The 23841-nt window shown below is 42.0% G+C and overlaps 1 protein-coding gene across 6 annotated transcripts in view; it reads right to left on the bottom strand.

Annotated features, from left to right (window-relative positions):
- Nucleotides 1-23841, bottom strand: part of LOC126092197 (cuticle protein 64-like) — a 147540-nt gene that overhangs the window by 59724 nt on the left and 63975 nt on the right. For 2 of the 6 annotated variants that reach the window (XM_049907682.1, XM_049907683.1), the window contains exon 2: nt 2840-3136. The exons of 2 other annotated variants lie outside the window; for them this stretch is intronic. In XM_049907682.1, coding sequence (XP_049763639.1) covers nt 2897-3136 — 240 coding nt within the window. In that variant the 3' untranslated portion in view covers nt 2840-2896. Of the gene's footprint in view, nt 1-2839; nt 3137-9490; nt 9528-23841 lie in introns of those variants that run through there. 2 more of the 6 variants (XM_049907681.1, XM_049907685.1) reach the window with 2 other exon arrangements.

Raw genomic sequence — 23841 nt, 5'->3', positions numbered from 1 at the left:
ATTTGAATGTTAAGTAGCCAGGTTGTACTTGCGGCTACTAGAATGCACTCATGGTGTAATGTTCACCTGCCCACACTTGGTAACCCGGGCGCCTGTCTGTTGCTACCTGTGGCTTTATAACTACAAGCAGCCCATAGTTGCTCGCCTTTCATGTATTCTTTTTAGAATTTTTGTGACTAAAGCCTTTCTGGCTTGATATTTATTTTATACGTGACATGTAAGTACTGTCTCTTTCTTGTAATGCTAGTCAGTACTTACAATTTTATATAAATTTTTCCCACAAATTTGTACTTATTTTACAGGCCACTTTAAATATTTAATTTCTGATGAAGGCACTCATAGAATTGTTGAAACCATTGCCTCGGTTTAAAATAGTGTCGTACATAACATAAGTCCATGGATCTTGGGAAATAAACTAACGCTAAATCACAGGAAGACTTAGTTTTTACAGTTTCTGGCACAAAATTCAACAAAACCAGATTCTTTCACTTCAGAGAATGAGCATATGATTAGCGAAACTGAACAGTTCAAATGTCTAGTTGTTCAGATAGATAGCAAACTGTCGTGGAAAACCTACGTTCAGGATCTTGTTCAAAGACTTAATGCTGCCATTTTTACTATCGAACGGTATCTGAAGTAAGTGATTGTTCGCCACGAAAATTAGTCTACTTTGCTTATTTTCATTCGCTTATGTCGTATGGTATTAAATTCTGGGGTAACTCTTCCCATTCTCAAGGGATATTTTTGCTCAGAAACGGGCGGGTCGGGCAATAAGTGGTGTAAGTTCGCGAGCATCTTGTCGACCCCTATTCACAAGTCCAGGTATTTTAACGTTGGCCTCTCAATATATATATATATATATATATATATATATATATATATATATATATATATATATATATATATTCTTTATTGTCGTTTATTGTTAACAATATCAGCTTATTATTCCCAAGAAAAAGTAGCATTCACTCTGTTAATACTCGGCAGAAATCCAACTTGCATTTGTATCGAACTTCCTTAACTCTTGTGCAGAAAGGTGTGCAGTATACTGGTGGATCCATTTTCAATAATCTACCACAACAATTCAAAAATCTTAGCAGTAATCTACGCGTTTTCAAATCGAAACTGAAGTGTTTCCTCATAGGTCACTCATTCTATTCCGTTGAGGAACTTCTTGAAAAATTAAGCTGATTCTTATGTTGTATTGTTGATTGCGTATACTTAAACTTATGGCTTGACGTTATTTGGTTTCATGAAAATTTTATTTTTATCTGCCATTACATTTATGTTGTAATTTCATATACTGACACGTTCCATAACATTGGGGATTTGCTCCTCAATCTAGTCCTATGGAACTTGACGCGTAAATAAATAAATAATATAAACCTAGCACGTGATGTAGTTAATGACTTGTAGACATTTGATGCTTCCTTCCTTCATGGTAGTACAATTTAGTGTAAAACTGTGTGCAATGCGTGTGTGTTAAATTTATGACGATGACACCTAACTACTTTTCGGAAAATTTAGTTACTAGTGTCCCAAAAGATACCTGTATTTCATTTGTATAATGTGTATATCATGGTGTAATGTATAACTCATTTTCAAAACTGGGCTAAATTTCGGTTTCAGACCTATGCGGGAAACTAATACTCATAAATTAAAAGTATTTTGTCATCTTCCTCTACACACTATTACCCGCGTCTAAAAGGAGTTGCAATTGTGAACTACACCAAGTATCTTAAAAAACCAATTATGTGATCAGAAACCATTCCACCGTAATCTAATGCTTCGTGATATCTGTACCATATGCGCTCTGAGCATGATTTTTCCATTGTTTTTTAATTACGTTGCCGTTCCGCTGAGAGCTCCAATAATGGGGAATCTTCATGGTTTCGTAGAAGTTTCAAATGAGAACTCTACTATAAATTTGACAGGTGAGCTATAGCCGCTAGTTTCATTAATTTAATCTACTTCACGTCGAGTTGTCTCTGAAATAGATTGCATATTGGCACACATTCTCCACACACATAGCACCTGCATCCCAGTTCCGTTAGGATTGCTTGCGTGAAATTCCAAACTGCTATGTTATCTCATAGCGTTTTGCGTCATTACTAACTTTGAAGGTAAAAAAAAAAACAAAAAAAAACAGCTGTGTAGAAAGTCAAAGCTTTGCTGGGACAGGCATCCTACCCGGGAATGTGACCTTACGTGTCTGACACGCGTCGGAAAATGGCAATGCAACAGTGAGACCATAATGTTTTTTTGAGTCCTCCAGCGTTTTTGGGCGAGAATTTTTCCAATTCGATCCGAATACCGAGAGGCAGGTTCCTGATTGCCCCTCCATGAGGACACCCTAACCCGCATAGCGAAGCCTGTGCACGAGTTTTTGGCCGGCACAGTCATCGATTACACACCCTATTAGTCCGGCATTGGTCCGAGTCAACCTCTGATTATTCCCCAAATTGAACATGGCAAAGAAACGACATGATTAAGGACACCCAAGAAAATTGTACTGCAGCACTAAATGCGACTCCAAAAAAAGGACTACAGCGACTGTTAGAGAACACCTTTAAAACAATGTCAGCTGTGTTCTGATTCAGGGGAAGACTGTTTTGAATAAATACAGTGATTTTGAGAGCATACATGGCTTTGTTGTTCATAGCCACAGTCCTAACATAACTGTGACATACTGTGTAGTTAGTAATGGTTATCGTGTCGATGGCATTCCCTTTCTCTTTTGACTCCAATGCTGATGTCACATCGTGATACTAAGATGTAGTTAGGTACTCTGGTGTTTCAGAGAGAAGAAACTCAATATGTTAAACTACAAAATGAGCTTTAATGAGGCCACAGCAACAAAGATACACAGCGCACGGAGGCTAGAGAGGAAGGATCTTCAGCCGTGCACCAGCCTTCCGTGGACACCGCCGAGGTAGCCATATCCGTAGCCGATGGCGGGTCCGGCGACAACTGCGGGGGCAGCGACGGCGGCGACTGCGGGGGCGGCGACCACAGCGGGGGCGGCGACAGCGGGGGCGGCCAGCAGTCCGGCCCCCAGGCCGAGGTATCCACGCTTCTCGCGCTGCAGCTCCTGCTGGCAGGACACTACCGCCACACACGCCACCAGCACGACCACCTGCAAAAGGCGACACGACGCGGCTGTCACTCGCTGACACCACCAACAACATACTCAATCTTCGCGGCCTCAGCAATTCCACGAAAAGATCTAAAATTTCCCAGGTAGCACACCGCAATATTCTAGTGGGAGAGAGAGGATCCCATCTGTTAATGTCTGAAGCACTCATAAGTGCCAGGAGCCTCATGGCACAGTTTGGACTGCGACACCAAGATCATGAAGGAATAGCCGGCCGAGGTGGCCGAGTGGTTCTAGGCGCTACAGTCTGGAACCGCGCGACCGCTACGGTCGCAGGTTCGAATCCAGTCTCGGGCATGGATGTGTGTGATGTTCTTAGGTTAGTTATGTTTAAGTAGTTCTAAGTTCTAGGGGACTGATGACCTCAGAAGTTAAGTCCCATAGCGCTCAGAGCCATATGAACCATTTTTTTGCCATGAAGGAGTAACATACGCTAAGGTTTACTTGCTGTTGTTGCACGTAGAGACTTAGGAATGGCTGGACGAGACTTAAATATCAGAATTTGATAGAAGGTTTGGGGGCGGAAAATATTCCGTATTGTGTTCAAACGGATCATGAATCTACGAGAGGATTTCAAAAAGCATGTGTAGTGTCGTAGCTTAACGATACTGCCAGAGCCGGCGCTTCGAAGATTCTTGATCGTACCACGACCGGCGCCTTGGACATCGCTGCCGCTGAAGAAACTCCAGGACCAACAGGACGATGTTATAAGCTGCGGCCACCTTAAGACCAGTTGTCTGTTATTACTTATACTTCCGTGCTTCTAGTGAGTATTGCTATTTTGTGCCGACCATTATTCCAAGTTATTGATAGCTCTACCGGCAAACATTCAGTGCATATAGATGCACGGTCGTATCAAGCCTCTGCTTGCAGTTAGCTACTGCTGTAACAAGTGTAGCAACTCTCCAGAAAAAGTTGAGCACAATAGATTTAGTTAAACTGAATTTGTGTCTAGTAATGTTTTGCTTGGCTGTCCAGATTGCTACGGCGATAGATCTTTTGGCCACCTTCCACCCATCTGTCGTTAACAAACGGGGCATAACGGTTTGCTAACTCGCAACACGACAGTAAGTTACAGATGTAGTTCGAACCTAAAACACGCCTATCTCACCACTGACTACTAGTGTTAAACACATACAGTTGCTGCCAACAAGTATGGGCCTGAAGATGGTGTAACAAAATCGAAACTAGTCGCCAATAAAACCAACACCTTAATACAGCTGGAGGAATTTCGTCATTTTTTAACATATATTATAGTAGCTGACGTCCAAAATCGTCAATTTCAGTTATGGATATACGAAGGTAAAACTATTGAGGAACAAGAGGATCTCACTGTTAGAAGAGAGCATTTGTTCTGCGTTTCCAATCGACACACCTCTCCTGGAATACGACCAGGTGCATGACAGTGTGCGAGTCAAATGGCTTTGTAACTGGAATCGTACTCCAGAGTTTGTAGCACAGTACGATTCTTGTCTGCAATTCATTTAAATAGTACACACATTTACAATGAAATTCTAGTGATATATGGACCAGAAGTAATATCGAGCCAAGTCATTATGGAATGGTGCCCACAATTTGACCAAGACCTCAAAAAAATGACTCTGAGCACTATGGGACTTAACATCTTAGGTCATCAGTCCCCTAGAACTTAGAACTAATTAAACCTAACTAACCTAAGTACATCACACACATCCATGCCCGAGGCAGGATTCGAATCTGCGACCGTAGCGGTCGCGCGGTTACAAACTGCAGGGCCTAGAACCGCATGGCCACTCCGGCCGGCCAAGACCTCACAGAAGTAATTTGCTGTAATCATGAAAACAGGCGTTCGAGATCAAGCACATGCTACCATGAAAAGGCAATAAACGTTCTGATTGGCAGCATTCGCAAATTTTCCAACGAAGGGAACCTCCACAAAGCGGTCGTGGAATGGCTTCTAGACCAGTGAACAGGTTTTATTGCCAACGAATTGACGACTTGATTTTCTGAAACAGAGGAAGGAGGAAGAAAGAGCAAGGGAATGGGCGGCAAATCATTACTACCAGCTGCAAATGACATTGCGATATTGCAGTGGTGAAAGTTTGAAATATTTACAGGACCGGGACTAGAACCCCAACTTTCCGCTTCTCTAGGAAAATTTCTTTAACCGTCTCGGCTTCCCGGACATGACCCCCCTCCGACCCAAATTCCCGTCTTATCGCTCGCTGCATTCCAGTGTCACTCGTCCATCACACCTCCTACTTGCAAAGTCTTGATTCCCGTAGAGGTTCGAACGATATTTGTGCATCCGCACCGAAACATATGTGGTAGAGAAATCGCGCTCCATTATGTTAATGCAAATCAGTGCTATCTGTTCTATCGGACTAGTTCGACTGAACACACGACATTCAGTTACGTTAATACAAGTTACATGGATTGCCAGAAGTCGCCTCGTATTCAGTTGAGGACAGTTAGGGAAACGTAGAAACCTAATTATAGCTGAACTTGAAATCGTCTACTCCAGACGATGCGTATGGTTAAGTCTGAACAGGAAAACATGAAACAGGTGCCAATCAGGCTTCTTGTAGAGAAGCAAGTAATGAAACTCACTAGTCATTTCTACCGCAGGATCCTGCAAACGATTGGTTACTGTCGCTAGCTACTGACAGATATAGCTCTATTCCCAGTATGAGTCCTTTCTGTAAACGGACCTGAGATGGAGTCTGGCTGCTTGAGTCTGAAGTAGTGAAATAACATGCAAGCCATGAAACTGGATCGAACACAATTGGATGGAAAGAACTTGATATTTTGCTATTAGTTTCCTGCTCCAAGTATTCCATTCAGTTGTGACATGTAATATTTTATCGGTCCTCCAACGTTTTATAGGCTCTAGGAAGCTTTCAGATATGTAAACAGTGTCGAGGCCTGGTAATGTTCCGGTGATCTCTGAGATACAAGGACGATATCACATCGTTTAAGGAATGAACTAACAGAGGCAACGGAAAATAGTGAAACAAAAGACTGTGTGATCGTCCCGGGTATTTTAGCGACAGCCACTGCTCAATCTAATCTGATGCCTTCGTCTGTCTGAGGGACGGACGTCGATGAGCGACTATTTTCACAGCTCATTGTGAGAAAGTAATACTAAAGTGACTCATAGTCATTATGTTGTACGCAACTATATTTTAAATACTTAACAAACCTGGGGACACTGTCCACTCCGATACACCTATTTTTTAAGTGCCTATATTCAGTAGTGAATTTGAATTAGACACATCTTGCTGTTTTAAAGTACACCTGTTTGTTTTCAATTGCTCTGATATACAGGGTTATTACAAATGATTGAAGCGATTTCACAGCTTTACAATAACTTTATTATTTGAGATATTTTCACAATGCTTTGCACACACATTCAAAAACTCAAAAAGTTTTTTTAGGTATTCACAAATGTTCGATATGTGCCCCTTTAGTGATGCGGCAGACATCAATCCGATAATCAAGTTCCTCCCACAATCCCAGCATGTCCCCATCAATGAGTTCGAAAGCATCGTTGATGCGAGCTCGCAGTTCTGGCACGATTCTTGGTAGAGGAGGTTTAAACACTGAATCTTTCACATAACCCCACAGAAAGAAATCGAACGGGGTTAAGTCGGGAGAGCGTGGAGGCCATGACATGAATTGCTGATCATGATCTCCACCACGACCGATCCATCGGTTTTCCAGTCTCCTGTTTAAGAAATGCCGAACATCATGATGGAAGTGCGGTGGAGCACCATCGTGTTGAAAGATGAAGTCGGCGCTGTCGGTCTCCAGTTGTGGCATGAGCCAATTTTCCAGCATGTCCAGATACACGTGTCCTGTAACGTTTTTTTCGCAGAAGAAAAAGGGGCCGTAAACTTTAAACTGTGAGATTGCACAAAACACGTTAACTTTTGGTGAATTGCGAATTTGCTGCACGAATGCGTGAGGATTCTCTACCGCCCAGATTCGCACATTGTGTCTGTTCACTTCACCATTAAGAAAAAATGTTGCTTCATCACTGAAAACAAGTTTCGCACTGAACGCATCCTCTTCCATGAGTTGTTGCAACCGCGCCGAAAATTCAAAGCGTTTGACTTTGTCATCGGGTGTCAGGGCTTGTAGCAATTGTAAACGGTAAGGCTTCTGCTTTAGCCTTTTCTGTAAGATTTTTCAAACCGTCGGCTGTGGTACGTTAGCTCCCTGCTTGCTTTATTCGTCGACTTCCGCGGGCTACGCGTGAAACTTGCCCGCACGCGTTCAACCGTTTCTTCTCTCACTGCAAGCCGACCCGTTGATTTCCCCTTACAGAGGCATCCAGAAGCTTTAAACTGTGCATACCATCGCCGAATGGAGTTAGCAGTTGGCGGATCTTTGTTGAACTTCATCCTTAAGTGTCGTTGCACTGTTATGACTGAATGATGTGAGTACATTTCACGCACGACATACGCTTTCTCGGCTCCTGTCGCCATTTTGTCTCACTGCGCTCTCGAGCGCTCTGGCGGCAGAAACCTGAAGTGCGAACAAAACTATATGAGTTTTTCTACGTATCTGTAGTGTGTCGTGACCATATGTCAATGAATGGAGCTACAGTGAATTTATGAAATCGCTTCGATCATTTGTAATAGCCCTGTATTTAGGATTCTGATCGAAGTAAGAGATGAATTCTACACAAGCGCTTTTGAATGGATTTTGAAGTTCTTCGCTATCACCGTGCAGGATCAAAATTGACTGTAATGGTTTCAACTACGTAGTTTCTACTCGTTCGCAAAGTAGGAAATTTACTCCTTCCTTCTGTTGCACAAGGTAACTCAGACGCCACTGTTTGATCAAGAAACTCGATAAAGTTCGGATTCTTTAAACTGGCGGAAGCGGATTCGATTAGTGACAACTTCGAACGAACACTCCTCAGTACTCCATCATGTACATGCTCTGTAGCTTCATATCATGAGGCGAAATATTGAACACTCTTCAATTATTTTTTCTTAGGATTGAGACCATAAGATTTCACAACAGTGCATATCGTATTTAGATAAGCATGCCATGGCCACATTCGCTTACAGAACATATATCTGAATAGGAGTTATTCAAGTGATGTAACACGGAATCGATTATACACTCCAACTTCATACTGTGTCACGTATACAGAAGCTGAAAACAGATCTAACAAACTTGTCATGAACAGAACGACAAAAAGTAGTTCTCCTAGGGAATCTGTTGAAACCCCTTATTCTAGAGAGGAGGGTGTGGCGTCAAAATCAGTTTGTGTAGCTGCGGAATTTTGCCAACATTAAGTTCTGCCATGCTACTGCGTTAAAGTCAGCGAAGTATTGTTGGTGCATCAGATGAAATACACAAAATAGTAAATGACACTTATTTCTGCAGGAAAATGACTTCTCATTAATTTAAAAAACGTTATTCAGCCTAGTATGAAAATTAACAGTACAAGATTGCGTATCTTACACGTTTAAATATGGCTCTGAAATACATCTAACGTCATTATTAGCTTACAACAAGAAATGACTGTGGCAGGTACAGATGTCTGATCAAGATTCTGTATAAATTCTTCATAATATATGTAGATAACAACGAAATTCTACCTGAACTACAAGTATGTTGCCTAACAACGGCAGAGTAAATAGACGCTATGTCGGCCATGATATAGTTCTCTCATAACCAATCACTACGTAAGTTAACTAATATTTTGCTAGAAGAGACAATTAGAGTATTGTAAGCGTCTTCGAATACTGTTCCTTCTCTGTTGGTGGGACCTCTCCTGCGTTGCATTAAACGGAGATAAGGAGAAAAGATTAAGAGAAAATGATGAGAGGCTCATCTGGGGTTTGTTTAATCAGCGTGGAAGTTTCCTTTTAATGATCCACTTCTCCAGATGAAAGGTTTAAAAATTCGTAATGCATTCCAAAACGTTTGCTATGACTATTTTGAGGGCCCAACTTGTAGGATCAGTTGAAGAACATATTAGTTGCTGCTCCTCACATATCGGATAGTGACAACAAAAGTTCAATTAGAATGATTCAGGCTTGTGCAGACATGCAGTGACGATATCTATTGCTAAACATCCGCCAAGGAATTGTAGCAGGAAGAAAAACATAGCACGTCGAGTTGCGGACTACAGATGTAGATGAAAAACCCAGGGATTCTCATATACGATCCATTCGCTGTGGTAAGGTCCTCGTAAGAGCTCAGTCAACATAGTTGGTGTTGGCACCCCTTGTAGTACAGTAATCAAGTTCTTACGTGATTTGGATCTATTGGCAGAACACATTTATATCAGTGAGCTGAATATATGTCACTCTCCAGAAGAACACAGGCACTTACCAAGAATTTCATGTTGCTGTGTGGATAAGGTTGTTGCTGTGGGAGCAGACTGTACCTGCAGACCGCAGGCAGCTGTCTTTTATACCGTACTGCAACATGGGCGAGGGTCAGTGCCACAGTGGGCGGCCTTCCACTGCGGTACTGTCCACTCCTAGAACTGGTCTACTTCTAGGTCGCCTACGTCAGCCGGTGTCAGTCGGAGGCGTGGTTCTTTCACTCAGGAGAAAGGTGTGTTCCTGTAGTCGAGTTTGTTGCCGTCGTAACCTTGTCACCATAGACAGGTTTGATGCAGCTTGCAAAAGAAGTGATTTTACCCACCAATAAAGCGAACATGTGTTGTCAAGGCAAATCATGTCTGACTATATATCTCACAGATAAAATAACTTTTCCAAAAGACAAATATATTACGTAATTAGTAATAACCATGTTAAAAGAAGTATACTTCATACACTGAGATGACAATAGTCTGTAGGGACACATGTACATTTTAATAGCTCTTTGTAAAATGCCAGTTGATATTATTGCAATCCAAAATATAGGACAGATGTCTGTACAACGTACCCAGAACGTATACACAGTCATCTTAAAATTGCTTGCGTAAAAAAATTTTCTTATACAATGAGCGACCAAACTGAGCTATTAACTTTTTGTTACGTTACTCTGCAACGTAATTTCGACTTAACGTTCATCTCCTGAGAAAATTTTCAACATTGTTATAATTTCTAGTGAATGTGTGGCCTTTATGCTGATATGGGTTAGTATAAATAACATTGTGTTCACAACAATCAAAAGCTTTTACCAATTTGGTGTAATTATTTTACGGAAAATGCCATATACACAGTGTTGACAAGAAGTGTCGAATGTTTTGAGAGTTCGTTATTTACACTGAAGCAAGGAAAACTTGTCCAGTAAACGTGGCACCGGAAAGGCAGTGTGCTTTTATGTTTTCCTGTGTAGCAGTACTCTTGATGGTTTCTTTTATGATATGTGATTCGAGTTATTATATAGTACCAGACTTTTTATTGATTGCTCCTGTCTGATAAACTAATTGCAACTGTAGGTATGTATTACAGCGCACTTCTAGCTTCTCCAGTGGCTTCACTCTTGTGTTTACTCTTACTGCACTATATTAAGTACGAATTGTTCAGTATGTTTTCTTTCCTGTTTTGTACGACTTTTTAGTGATGGTGACATGATACTCAATAAGTGATTTTCCGAAAATTATTTCTACTTTGATTTGGCAAATAGAAGTGAGGTACATTCTCGGCCCTCTACGTTAAAAAATGTCCACTTCGTAGAAAACCATGAGTTAAGTTCTGCGGCAGATTTGTTCAGGTTGTAGGTGTGGTGTCACCGCCAGACACCACACTTGCTAGGTGGTAGCCTTTAAATCGGCCGCGGTCCGTTAGTATACGCCGGACCCGCGTGTCGCCACTATCAGTGATTGCAGACCGAGCGCCGCCACACGGCAGGTCTAGAGAGTCTTCCTAGCACTCGCACAGTTGTACAGCCGACTTTGCTAGCGATGGTTCACTGACAAATTACGCTTTCATTTGCCGAGACGATAGTTAGCATAGCCTTCAGCTACGTCATTTGCTACGACCTAGCAAGGCGCCATTACCAGTTACTATTGATGCTGTAAAACATGTACCGTCAAGAGTGACGTTCACCAATTATGGATTAAAGTTAAGTATTCCAGAAGCTACGTACGTTTTTCTACTAGTCTCATTCCGTGTCCTGTTCCAGACCTCACGCCAGCCGGCGTGAGCTTAAACGCGTGCCTTTCGGCTTCCTGTCATAATGGATTGGCTGTCTTGCCAGTCCACAACAGTAGGGGCACAGGTTTTCTGGCTCCTCAAGAGGTAAACGATGGAAGTCCTCTCAGTCAGCACCTATGAAACACCTCATAAGGTTGTCGAAAAATTGCAGTGTGACACAACTCGAACCACGCAGCTTACTGCAGACTTCGTAATGGCAGGACTAATGTGTACACAGGGTTCAGAGATATTGAAATACATCAAAACATATTCCCAACTCTGTCAACTGATGCCAAAACAACGACTGTGTTAAATTCTGCAACCCAACCAAATGTCGCCATCTGCTGTGAGTGAATGCTTATCTTATGTTCACTGGACTTGGTTTTGTTTCTTTGATCAGTACTGCCACTTCTCAAATTTATTGACACTTTTTTTTATATTCTGTATATTACTTTAACAGTGAATATTTTTTAATTCGCATCAAAGTCAAAGAACTTAAGCTTCTCTTATTTTTATACTTATTTTTCTCACGAGAACGTCGCAGTAAAGATCACTGAAGAAGACTCGTAAGGCTCTTTCGTGTTTAGAAATATGCCGTTCCTCGCCAGACACAAAACTGGAATGTTTAGGCTGTACAGTTCGGCTGATAGTACGATTGTGAAGTAAGCCTATTAACTGTCTTCATTAGCACTGAAATTGGGGAGTGATGGTGTTGTTAGCAAGAACGGTATAACCACTACAGATTTTGTCCTCGAAATCATAGGTTGTTGCCGCAGACATGTGCCAAGTGTTGATTTTCAGATATCAGCCTTCGCTGTTAAAGTTAATTATTATTTGAGTTACATTTGTCGGTTATCAGTAACTGTCAGTTATCGTACAAGTCTTTAAAACTACATTATATTTACGATAAGGTTTGTCTCCCCCCCCCCATGAACCATGGACCTTGCCGTTGGTGGGGAGGCTTGTGTGCCTCAGCGATACAGATAGCCGTACCGTAGGTACAACCACAACGGAGGGGTATCTGTTGAGAGGCCAGACAAACGTGTGGTTCCTGAAGAGGGGCAGCAGCCTTTTCAGTAGTTGCAAGGGCAACAGTCTGGATGATTGACTGATCTGGCCTTGTAACAATGACCAAGCAAGGGGAAACTAAGGCCGTAATTTTTCCCGAGGGCATGCAGCTTTACTGTATGATTAAATGATGATGGCGTCCTCTTGGGTAAAATATTCCGGAGGTAAAATAGTCCCCCATTCGGATCTCCGGGCGGGGACTACTCAAGAGGATGTCGTTATCAGGAGAAAGAAAACTGGCGTTCTACGGATCGGAGCGTGGATTGTCAGATCCCTTAATCGGGGAGGTAGGTTAGAAAATTTAAAAAGGGAAATGGATAGGTTAAAGTTAGATATAGTGGGAATTAGTGAAGTTCGGTGGCAGGAGGAACAAGACTTCTGGTCAGGTGACTACAGGGTTATAAACACAAAGTCAAATAGGGGTAATGCAGGAGTAGGTTTAATAATGAATAGGAAAATAGGAATGCGGGTAAGCTACTACAAACAGCATAGTGAACGCATTATTGTGGCCAAGATAGATACGAAGCCCACACCTACTACAGTAGTACAAGTTTATATGCCAACTAGCTCTGCAGAAGACGAAGAAATTGATGAAATGTATGATGAAATAAAAGAAATTATTCAGATAGTGAAGGGAGACGAAAATTTAATAGTCATGGGTGACTGGAATTCGAGTGTAGGAAAAGGGAGAGAAGGAAACGTAGTAGGTGAGTATGGAGTGGGGCTAAGAAATGAAAGAGGAAGCCGCCTGGTAGAATTTTGCACAGAGCACTACTTAATCATAGCTAACACTTGGTTTAAGAATCATGATAGAAGGTTGTATACATGGAAGAACCCTGGAGATACTAAAAGGTATCAGATAGATTATATAATGGTAAGACAGAGATTTAGGAACCAGGTTTTAAATTGTAAGACATTTCCAGGAGCAGATGTGGACTCTGACCACAATTTATTGGTTATGACCTGTAGATTAAAACTGAAGAAACTGCAAAAAGGTGGGAATTTAAGGAGATGGGACCTGGATAAACTGAAAGATCCAGAGGTTGTAGAGAGTTTCAGGGAGAGCATAAGGGAACAATTGACAGGAATGGGGGAAAGAAATTCAGTAGAAGAAGAATGGGTAGCTTTGAGGGATGAAGTAGTGAAGGTAGCAGAGGATCAAGTAGGTAAAAAGAAGAGGGCTAGTAGAAATCCTTGGGTAACAGAAGAAATATTGAATTTAATTGATGAAAGGAGAAAATATAAAAATGCAGTAAGTGAAGCAGGCAAAAAGAAATACAAACGTCTCAAAAATGATATCGACAGGAAGTGCAAAATGGCTAAGCAGGCATGGCTAGAGGACAAATGTAAGGATGTGGAGGCTTATCTCACTAGGGGTAAGATAGATACTGCCTACAGGAACATTAAAGAGACCTTTGGAGATAAGAGAACCACTTGTATGAACATCAAGAGCTCATATGAAAACCCAGTTCTAAGCAAAGAAGGGAAAGCAGAAAGGTGGAAGGAGTATGTAGAGGGTCTATACAAGGGCGATGCACTTGAGGACAATATTATGGAAATGGAAGAGGATGTAGATGAAGATGAAATGGGAGATACGATACTGCGTGAAGAGTTTGACAGAGCACTGAAAGACCTGAGTCGAAACAAGGCCCCGGAGTAGACAACATTCCATTGGAACTACTGACGGCCTTGGGAGAGCCAGTCCTGACAAAACTCTACCATCTGGTGAGCAAGATGTATGAAACAGGCGAAATACCCTCAGACTTCAAGAAGAATATAATAATTCCAATCCCAAAGAAATCAGGTGTGGACAGATGTGAAAATTACCGAACAATCAGTTTAATAAGCCACAGCTGCAAAATATTAACACGAATTCTTTACAGACGAATGGAAAAACTAGTAGAAGCCGACCTCGGGGAAGATCAGTTTGGATTCCTTAGAAATACTGGAACACGTGAGGCAATACTGACCTTAAGACTTATCTTAGAAGAAAGATTAAGGAAAGGCAAACCTACGTTCCTAGCATTTGTAGACTTAGAGAAAGCTTTTGACAATGTTGACTGGAATACTCTCTTTCAAATTCTAAAGGTGGCAGGGGTAAAATACAGGGAGCGAAAGGCTATTTACAATTTATATAGAAACCAGATGGCAGTTATAAGAGTCGAGGGGCATGAAAGGGAAGCAGTGGTTGGGAAGGGAGTGAGACAGGGTTGTAGCCTCTCCCCGATGCTATTCAATCTGTATATTGAGCAAGCAGTAAAGGAAACAAAAGAAAAATTCGGAGTAGGTATTAAAATCCATGGAGAAGAAATAAAAACGTTGAGGTTCGCCGATGACATTGTAATTCTGTCAGAGACGGCAAAGGACTTGGAAGAGCAGTTGAACGGAATGGATAGTGTCTTGAAGGGAGGATATAAGATGAACATCAACAAAAGCAAAACGAGGATAATGGAATGTAGTCGAATTAAGTCGGGTGATGTTGAGGGTATTAGATTAGGAAATGAGACACTTAAAGTAGTAAAGGAGTTTTGCTATTTGGGGAGCAAAATAACTGATGATGGTCGAAGTAGAGAGGATATAAAATGTAGACTGGCAATGGCAAGGAAAGCGTTTCTGAAGAAGAGAAATTTGTTAACATCGAGTATAGACTTAAGTGTCAGGAAGTCATTTCTGAAAGTATTTGTATGGAGTGTAGCCATGTATCGAAGCGAAACATGGACGGTAAATAGTTTGGACAAGAAGAGAATAGAAGCTTTCGAAATGTGGTGCTACAGAAGAATGCTGAAGATTAGATGGGTAGATCACATAACTAATGAGGAAGTATTGAATAGGATTGGGGAGAAGAGAAGTTTGTGGCACAACTTGACCAGAAGAAGGGATCGGTTGGTAGGACATGTTCTGAGGCATCAAGGGATCACCAATTTAGTATTGGAGGGCAGCGTGGAGGGTAAAAATCGTAGGGGGAGACCAAGAGATGAATACACTAAGCAGATTCAGAAAGATGTAGGTTGCAGTAGGTACTGGGAGATGAAGAAGCTTGCACAGGATAGAGTAGCATGGAGAGCTGCATCAAACCAGTCTCAGAACTGAAGACCACAACAACAACAACAACAAGGTTTGTCTGCATATAGTATTCTTTTCTGCTTTGTATATCATTCTAATTAATATTCAAACTATTAAGAAATAGCTAGGATACACGGGGGGCATTCGTTAAGTAATGCAACACTTTCTTCTCTCGGCCATTTTCGGTTGAAAATACAATGCAACGAAGTTCCCTATATAGCGGCGCTGTACGTAACCTTCAAAATGACGTCTGTATGGAGGTGCGTGCCAAGTAGAGTCCTGTGACTGTGTTTCTTTCGGCGGAGAATCAGAGCTTCTGTAATATACATAATCGCTTGCAAGATGTCTACATTGACCTGTCAGTGAACAAAAGCACGGTGAGTCGTTGGGTGAGGCGTCTGTCAGCATCGTAACGAGGTGGCGCAAACCTGGCCGATCTCCCGCGTGCCAGCCGGCCGCACGCAGCCTCATAAAACTGAAAAGAAAAGAGAACAACCGACTTCAGGGCGTTCGTCGTCAAAAAAGCAAACTAACTTCTCCTTCTACGTGAAAGCGCAAATCTCCACACAAGTCAACCCTCGAGAGGAGCTCAGAAAACTTCATTTGACTGTTATTCCTCATCCACTCTACAGCCCAGATCTCACACTTTCCGACTTCGGTCTGTCTGGCTCAATGAAGGATGCACTGAAGTTGAAATATACAGGGTGTTTCAAAAATGACCGGTATATTTGAAACGGCAATAAAAACTAAACGAGCAGCGATAGAAATACACCGTTTGTTGCAATATGCGTGGGACAACAGTACATTTTCAGGCAGACAAACTTTCGAAATTACAGTAGTTACAATTGTCAACAACAGATGGCGCTGCGGTCTGGGAAACTCTATAGTACGGTATTTTCCACATATCCACCATGCGTAGCAATAATATGGCGTAGTCTCTGAATGAAATTACCCGAAACCTTTGACAACGTGTCTGGCGGAATGGCTTCACATGCAGATGAGATGTACTGCTTCAGCTGTTCAATTGTTTCTGGATTCTGGCGGTACACCTGGTCTTTCAAGTGTCCCCACAGAAAGAAGTCACAGGGTTTCATGTCTGGCGAATGGGGAGGCCAATCCACGCCGCCTCCTGTATGTTTCGGATAGCCCAAAGCAATCACACGATCATCGAAATATTCATTCAGGAAATTAAAGACGTCAGCCGTGAGATGTGGCCGGGCACCATCTTGCATAAACCACGAGGTGTTCGCAGTGTCGTCTAAGGCAGTTTGTACCGCCACAAATTCACGAAGAATGTCCAGATAGCGTGATGCAGTAATCGTTTCGGATCTGAAAAATGGGCCAATGATTCCTTTGGAAGAAATGGCGGCCCAGACCAGTACTTTTTGAGGATGCAGGGACGATGGGACTGCAATATGGGGCTTTTCGGTTCCCCATATGCGCCAGTTCTGTTTATTGACGAAGCCGTCCAGGTAAAAATAAGCTTCGTCAGTAAACCAAATGCTGCTCACATGCATATCGCCGTCATCAATCCTGTGCACTATATCGTTAGCGAATGTCTCTCGTGCAGCAATGGTAGCGGCGCTGAGGGGTTGCCGCGTTAGAATTTTGTATGGATAGAGGTGTAAACTCTGGCGCATGAGACGATACGTGGACGTTGGCGTCATTTGGACCGCAGCTGCAACACGGCGAACAGAAACCCGAGGCCGCTGTTGGATCACCTGTTGCACTAGCTGCGTGTTGCCCTCTGTGGTTGCCGTACGCGGTCGCCCTACCTTTCCAGCACGTTCATCTGTCACGTTCCCAGTCCGTTGAAATTTTTCAAACAGATCCTTTATTGTATCGCTTTTCGGTCCTTTGGTTACATTAAACCTCCGTTGAAAACTTCGTCTTGTTGCAACAACACTGTGTTCTAGGCGGTGGAATTCCAACACCAGAAAAATCCTCTGTTCTAAGGAATAAACCATGTTGTCTACAGGACACTTGCACGTTGAGAACAGCACACGCTTACAGCAGAAAGACGACGTACAGAATGGCGCACCCACAGACTGCGTTGTCTTCTATATCTTTCACATCACTTGCAGCGCCATCTGTTGTTGAAAATTGTAACTATTGTAATTTCGAAAGTTTGTCCGCCTGAAAATGTACTGTTGTCCCAAGCATATTGCAACAAACGGTGTATTTCTATCGCTGCTCGTTTAGTTTTTATTGCCGTTTCAAATGTACCGGTCATTTTTGAAACACCCTGTAGGTTGTAATCGTTATTATGAAGTTAACGACTGATATTCAGTAACAACAGGACGTTGTCCAGTAATATTTAACGAAGTCCTTGTTTATCAACATGAAATAAATCAATGTATTGCTAATTCTCAGTTTGTTCATTTTGGCAGGAACACCTTGTGTAACTGAAATCAGAAATGACAAACTTCGGAATTTGATTGTTCCTGTACAACTAAAAATTCGCTGCAATTGTTGCACTGATCAGCAATGGCTGCTAGGATGAATCACTTTATTTATGCGACTAGTTTCAATCGTTACAGACTATCAGCAACAATAGTCAACTTTTGTGCATGACGATGACATTTTTTGCGTTAATAATGGGGTTCATCATAGCAACTGCGGGTGGTTCACTCTTCCTCTCATTGAATATTTACAAGCTATGGGGCAGTATCTTTTATAAGTACTCTCCCAGTCCCAGTATATTCAGTCTTTTTCTTTGTGATTTTACATGTTCTGAACATGTAAATGGGGTTTAAGGCTGGGCTGCACATTCTAGAGTTGTAATTTCTATTCACATTTAATAACCATGTCCTCGTAGTGACATTAAAATTAATTTTCGTTCCTTTACTCCTTATCTTCCTGCGGAGAAATGTCACACTCACAAAGACAACAATACTATAATAGTGAATTTGTTTTCCCACAGCAATAACAGGTTATTCAGACGAATGCTCTACGATGTATCCGCAGCCAGATAATACGATGTGAATGAGACACACTTGCAAACGTATAGCATTATTACATATAATACTTTGTGATAGAATTACTGTCTGGGTTGTTATCAATTATCTGAAATTAATCTTGCGGTGTTCATTCCTATTCCATCTCCAGGATTGAAAGAGTACTTCAAATGGCTCCAAGCACTATGGGACTTAACATTTGAGATCGTCAGTCTGCTAGACTTAGAACTACTTACACCTAAGAAACCCAAGGACATCACACACATCATGCCCTAGGCAGGATTCGAACCTGTGACCGTAGCACCAGCGAGGTTCCAGACTGAAGCGCCTAGAACCGCTCGGCCTCAGCGGCCGGCGAAAGAAAAGTGATTGTTTCATTATTCCTTCTCCGTATGCCCTATCTACTCCTTCTCTCTCACACCACAACAGAACATAGGTTTGTGACCTCAGATCCCCCAGACACAAATTCTGTGTGGCATAAATGCAAAAAATTTAAAATACTGTTGGTACTGTTTCTATTATTATTCACTACCGGAAATCTACTGCCTACTGTCCCTCTGTCACATACAAAATGCAGATATTTCTCTGCAGCGTTTGTCCATTATTTTGAAAGCTGTGAAATTACTAAAGAGCCGAATTGAAAGTATATAACTGGAGCAGAGTCGAATGGGAAATCATTCTAGCGAAGATACGGGACGCAATGCAGAAAGCCACTGATGTACTGACTTTTACCACGGTGAGAATGTTATGGTCCAGTCCTCACGAAAAAGCATTTCGCTAACGGTAACGCTGGAAATCTCCCGTGTCTTATTGTCGCGAGCATATACGAAAAGTGTTTGAAGAATGGTGAAACACGGAGTAGGCAATAAGGTGTTGGACGTCCACACCTCTTCACAGAAACCCGAGGTGGAAATATTGCCCTCTGAATAAGGCAGGGTAATTGAAGATCTCTGGCAGATCTGACGCCACTGTTGGTGCAGGCTCAAGTGTTTCGTAGCACAGTGTTCAGCTCACATTTTAGATCATTCGGCTCCGTAGCATACAACTCTTACATGATGGCGTGTTGGCCCAAAAACGTCGTCGATTAAGATTGCAGTAGACAAGGGATCCAGGCGAACGACTTTACAAAACGTGCACCGTGCCGCCGAAGCAAGCTGGTGGAGACAGTATTTTCGTATGGGAAGCATTCACTTGGGCTTCCACAGAACCTATCACGAAGAGAAGGCGATATGACGGCAGCAGACTATACGGAGACATCGTTACTGACAATCTCCACCCATTCATACTCAAGTATGATCTTCCCCGATAGAGGTAGCATGAGAAGGCATCTTGCAGTTGAAAAAATGTCCGCCTCTGAAGTGTATAATCGTCCTAAATGTGACTGGGGTTCATGCCGAATGAACCAACTCACTATTAAAAAGATGGGCGTAATGTTAAGTTCCATCAGAGGGTATACAGTACACCATTCATCCTGACAGTAAAAATTGTGAACCTATAATTGTGTTTAAACAGAGCAGACTACGAAACACAGTCGGAAGGGAGATTTTGTGTGTTTGGAGGAGGGAGCGACGCATGGTAGAATTTTGACAGCAGAGTAGGTGAACCACTTGCCTGCGTTACAGAAAGGTCCCAGTTCAAGTCCCGTTACTGCACACAGTTTTAAACCGCCAAGAAGTTTCGTGTCAGCGCACATTCCGCCGCAGAGTAAAAATTCATCCAGGAGACAACAAAATCCGAAGTAATGTCTGGATTTTTCACACAAACTGAAGGGTCGTGCTTTACGCACCTGGCTACTGTGAGCCTTCCAATCCTTATTGTGACTATCAGGGAATTTGTTGCCAGTCTCTGATAGTGAAATAGATAATGCTCTTTCGTTCTTAATTTACAGTGTTCGCATGAGACAAAAATCATTATTTCAGAGTACCACAGATTCTGATTCAGAAGGGCGTACATCATCTTCCCTCCACTATTATTTATCCAACAGTTTTAGCCATATTTTTCCACTTTTTTCATGTAGTGTCTGTGGGTCCGGTGATATATGTCTCAGAGTAGCACCGAGACTGTAGATATTTGAGCGATGGAGAAGCACGAGATCAGTTCGCAAAGGCGGCCGATGTGGCCGAGCGGTTCTAGGCACTTCTTCAGTCTGGAACCGCGCGACGGCTACGGTCGCAGGTCCGAATCCTAGCTCGAGCATGGATGTGTGTGATGTCCTTAGGTTAGTTACGTTCAAGTAGTTCTAAGTTCTAGGGGACTGATGACCTCAGATGTTAAATCCCATAGTGCTCAGAGCCATTTTTTTCAGTTCGCAAGTAAGTTCACTTTCTTCTCGTTATACAGACTTTCACTCGCAATTAGACTCCCTCCGAGCTAGATGGCTCCCTTTCATTTTAAACCAAAATCTCCAGAATATCTTGAACAGGTGGGCTAAAGCTACAGGAATACTTCACTCTTACCAACGGCATTTTATGGACAGTACAGTGCACTGCTTTTTACTTATGGAGAGCAGTCCTTTATTTGCGAAGCTGATAGTGATATGGAAAGGAGATACGTAACAAGATGTCTGCCAGTAGGCCGAATAAGCCTGACTCCGTGTGGTCAGCGACGGCCACAAGCTCCGCCCTGTTTAGTGCAGTATCTCTTTAGATGACGTATTCCTAGTGCAATTACAGTTGTATGTGGCTTGTAGTCGAAAAATATGTTGTGGATGAACGTGTCCTGAAAATGCGACCATCGGTTGGAGACATTTATCACTTCCGTCTTGATCTGACTAGCAGCTTCTTTACAGCTCCACGAACTGTAAATTTCCCGTAGAATATTGTAACCTCCCAACAGATAATTTCCGAAACCCCACAACAGTAAAAAATATAATTATTTATATCATTCTCACTCAGTGTAGCCTACCAATAATACAATGTGACTAACCTCATAATAAAAAATCTGACTCATATACAACCTTTCAATAATTGACTGACTGTGAATCTAAACTGGTGAATTTGGACGTCAGCAATGCTGCGTCATGGCCCTGAAAGATCATTCTGAATAAAAAAATGAAAATTCTTACCTCAATTAAGTCGCCGGATAAAGCATATATATCTGCTCCTATAAGAAATTTTTCTGACACAGCCCAGAGCAGTGCTGGCCGATAAATTTTTTCATGCATAAAAATTGAAGCAACTGATTTTTCTTTACAATAATCGGGATGACCATGGATTGGAGAAATTAGTAAATTCTTTAAACCGTAATGAATAATTGTCAAAAGTTAATTTTTATAAGGAAGATTATTATTAAGAGACTTTTTTTAAAACCATTTACATGGGACTTGATATAACAATAGTACACATGCGCGAGGCTGCTTTTACCTTATACTACAATGCTCAGGAACCGCCATCGCTCCACACGACCGGCCCAGCCAACTCCACACACACGACTGCTCGCTACTACTACTATAACTGCTACACAGTTCCTACTGCTGACAACACAGCTCTCTGGCCTGAGATTCTCTTATAGCTTACATATCGCAGGCAGCGCGTGAGCAATCCATCGAAATTACATCTGCTCGAGTGCACTAGCAACAAATTCCTTAATCACGGACCTCTTACAATATATTGTTCAAAATACTCTAGGAGCCAACAAGGATTACCACAATCTTATGTTCCAATATCAGAATATGCGGAAGGCCACTGTCTGACAGTTACACAAGGAATAGATAGGGGAAATAGAAAAGTACGAAAGAGATGTCGAAGTTTTACTTGCAGATTTGTTAAACTCATGGAAGATCTGATGCTTTGAAAAGAGTGAGTGAAGTATTAACACAGTGTGACAACTCATATCACTTTCCTTTTCGTCGACACACTGTTAGCTGTTTACCTGCATCCTCAGTCCTAGTCGCATAGTCAAATAATTATGTATTGTGTATGACATCGTTTCCTTTCTTTACCTTTGAGGTATACCCATTGTTGACAAATGTTTTATGGTTGAAATGGCTCTAAGCACTATGGGACTTAACATCTGAGGTCATCAGTCCCCTAGACTTAGAACTACTTAAACCTAACTAACCTAAGGACATCACACACATCCATGCCTGTGGCAGGATTCGAACCTGCGGCCGTAGCAGCAAAATGTTTTATGTTTCTAATTCTTGATGTGAGATAACAAACCTCCAACAGTCAGATTCTTCATGGAGCGCTATGTTCACATCTTGCACTGTGACGAAAACTATCAGCAAACTCCTACATCTTTTCAGGGTTTTTTCCCAATATGGAACATATATGAATAAAGATGCAGTAAAATAATTTCATATAATGTGATTTCTGAATCTTTTATCTGCATCATCTGACATGCGGGATCTATATTCGCAACTGCACAATCGACTGTGTAATGGAATGACGACAATGAAAATTTGTATAGGACTGGGACTCGAATCCGGGGTTTCCGCTTTCCTCGAGCGATTGTCTTAACCGCTTTGGCTATCGATGGACGAATCACGTTACGTTACCTACATCATTTCTAACATATGCAAGCTATCAGGTAGCAAAATCAGCATGCTAGATTACCGATCTGCCGATGTGGTCTAAGACGGAGTGCTGAATGTCCTGAATTCGCAGATGCCGATGCAACAAATCCTCGGTGAATGTCGAAGCGAGGCAGCAGTTTCGCTTTAGTATCATTGTATGGGCAGGAATTGTGAGTGAAAAATTAACACGTACTGCGCCGAAATCTGGCCGCGTTTAAGACAACCGATGTTGGTTATGCACGATGGAGTGCCTTTCCACTTTCCATCCTTCATACGACACTAGCGCGAACTTAATACGAACGGATAATGATACAAGAAGTTCAGTAGCATGAACTCCACGCTTACCTGAATATAATGCCTCAAATTACTGGCAATGGGGACATTAGGGGCATTAGGAGCTTGCACATCAGTTGAAACATGCGCGCGATACAGGAGAATGTGGTCGATGAATGTGGCGAAGTCGAAGGGGAGCCACGTGTTCACACGAGTGTCTTTGAAATATGATGGCGTATGTGTAAGAACGAGTGGTAACCAAAACGAGTATGGATAAAACACAATCCTGCCGCTGTTGAGTTCTGAACTGTCGCAGTAAATGTTTCTGAGCAAGCTGCATTCGTATAGAAATTCTAAATGAAAATTCATTCCTCATATAGAGAATCTAAATGCCGTAACACCTTACTGTTTCGTGTAGTTGTGTTGAAATGCTAATCATTTGCATAACCTAGTATATGGTATACTTAACGCCATGTTGACATTTGATGCTTGCTTCCTTCATGGTCCTTAATGGTCAACAGTGTGGAACGTTTCTGTGTTACATTTTATTACAATGACACCTAACTATTTTTCGGTAATTTTTAATTACTGTTGTCCCAAAGGCTGGCTGTATTTCGTATAATGTGTGTCCCATGGTGTAATATGTAACATTTCCAAAAATTGGGCTAAATTTAGGTTTCAGACCTATACAGAAAACTGGCGCTCTTGAATTAAAAG

The sequence above is a fragment of the Schistocerca cancellata genome, chromosome 7 (genome assembly GCF_023864275.1).
Source record: "Schistocerca cancellata isolate TAMUIC-IGC-003103 chromosome 7, iqSchCanc2.1, whole genome shotgun sequence".
NCBI lineage: Eukaryota > Metazoa > Arthropoda > Insecta > Orthoptera > Acrididae > Schistocerca > Schistocerca cancellata.
Note: the sequence above shows the minus strand (reverse complement) of the source record. Positions and strands in the feature narration are given on the sequence as shown.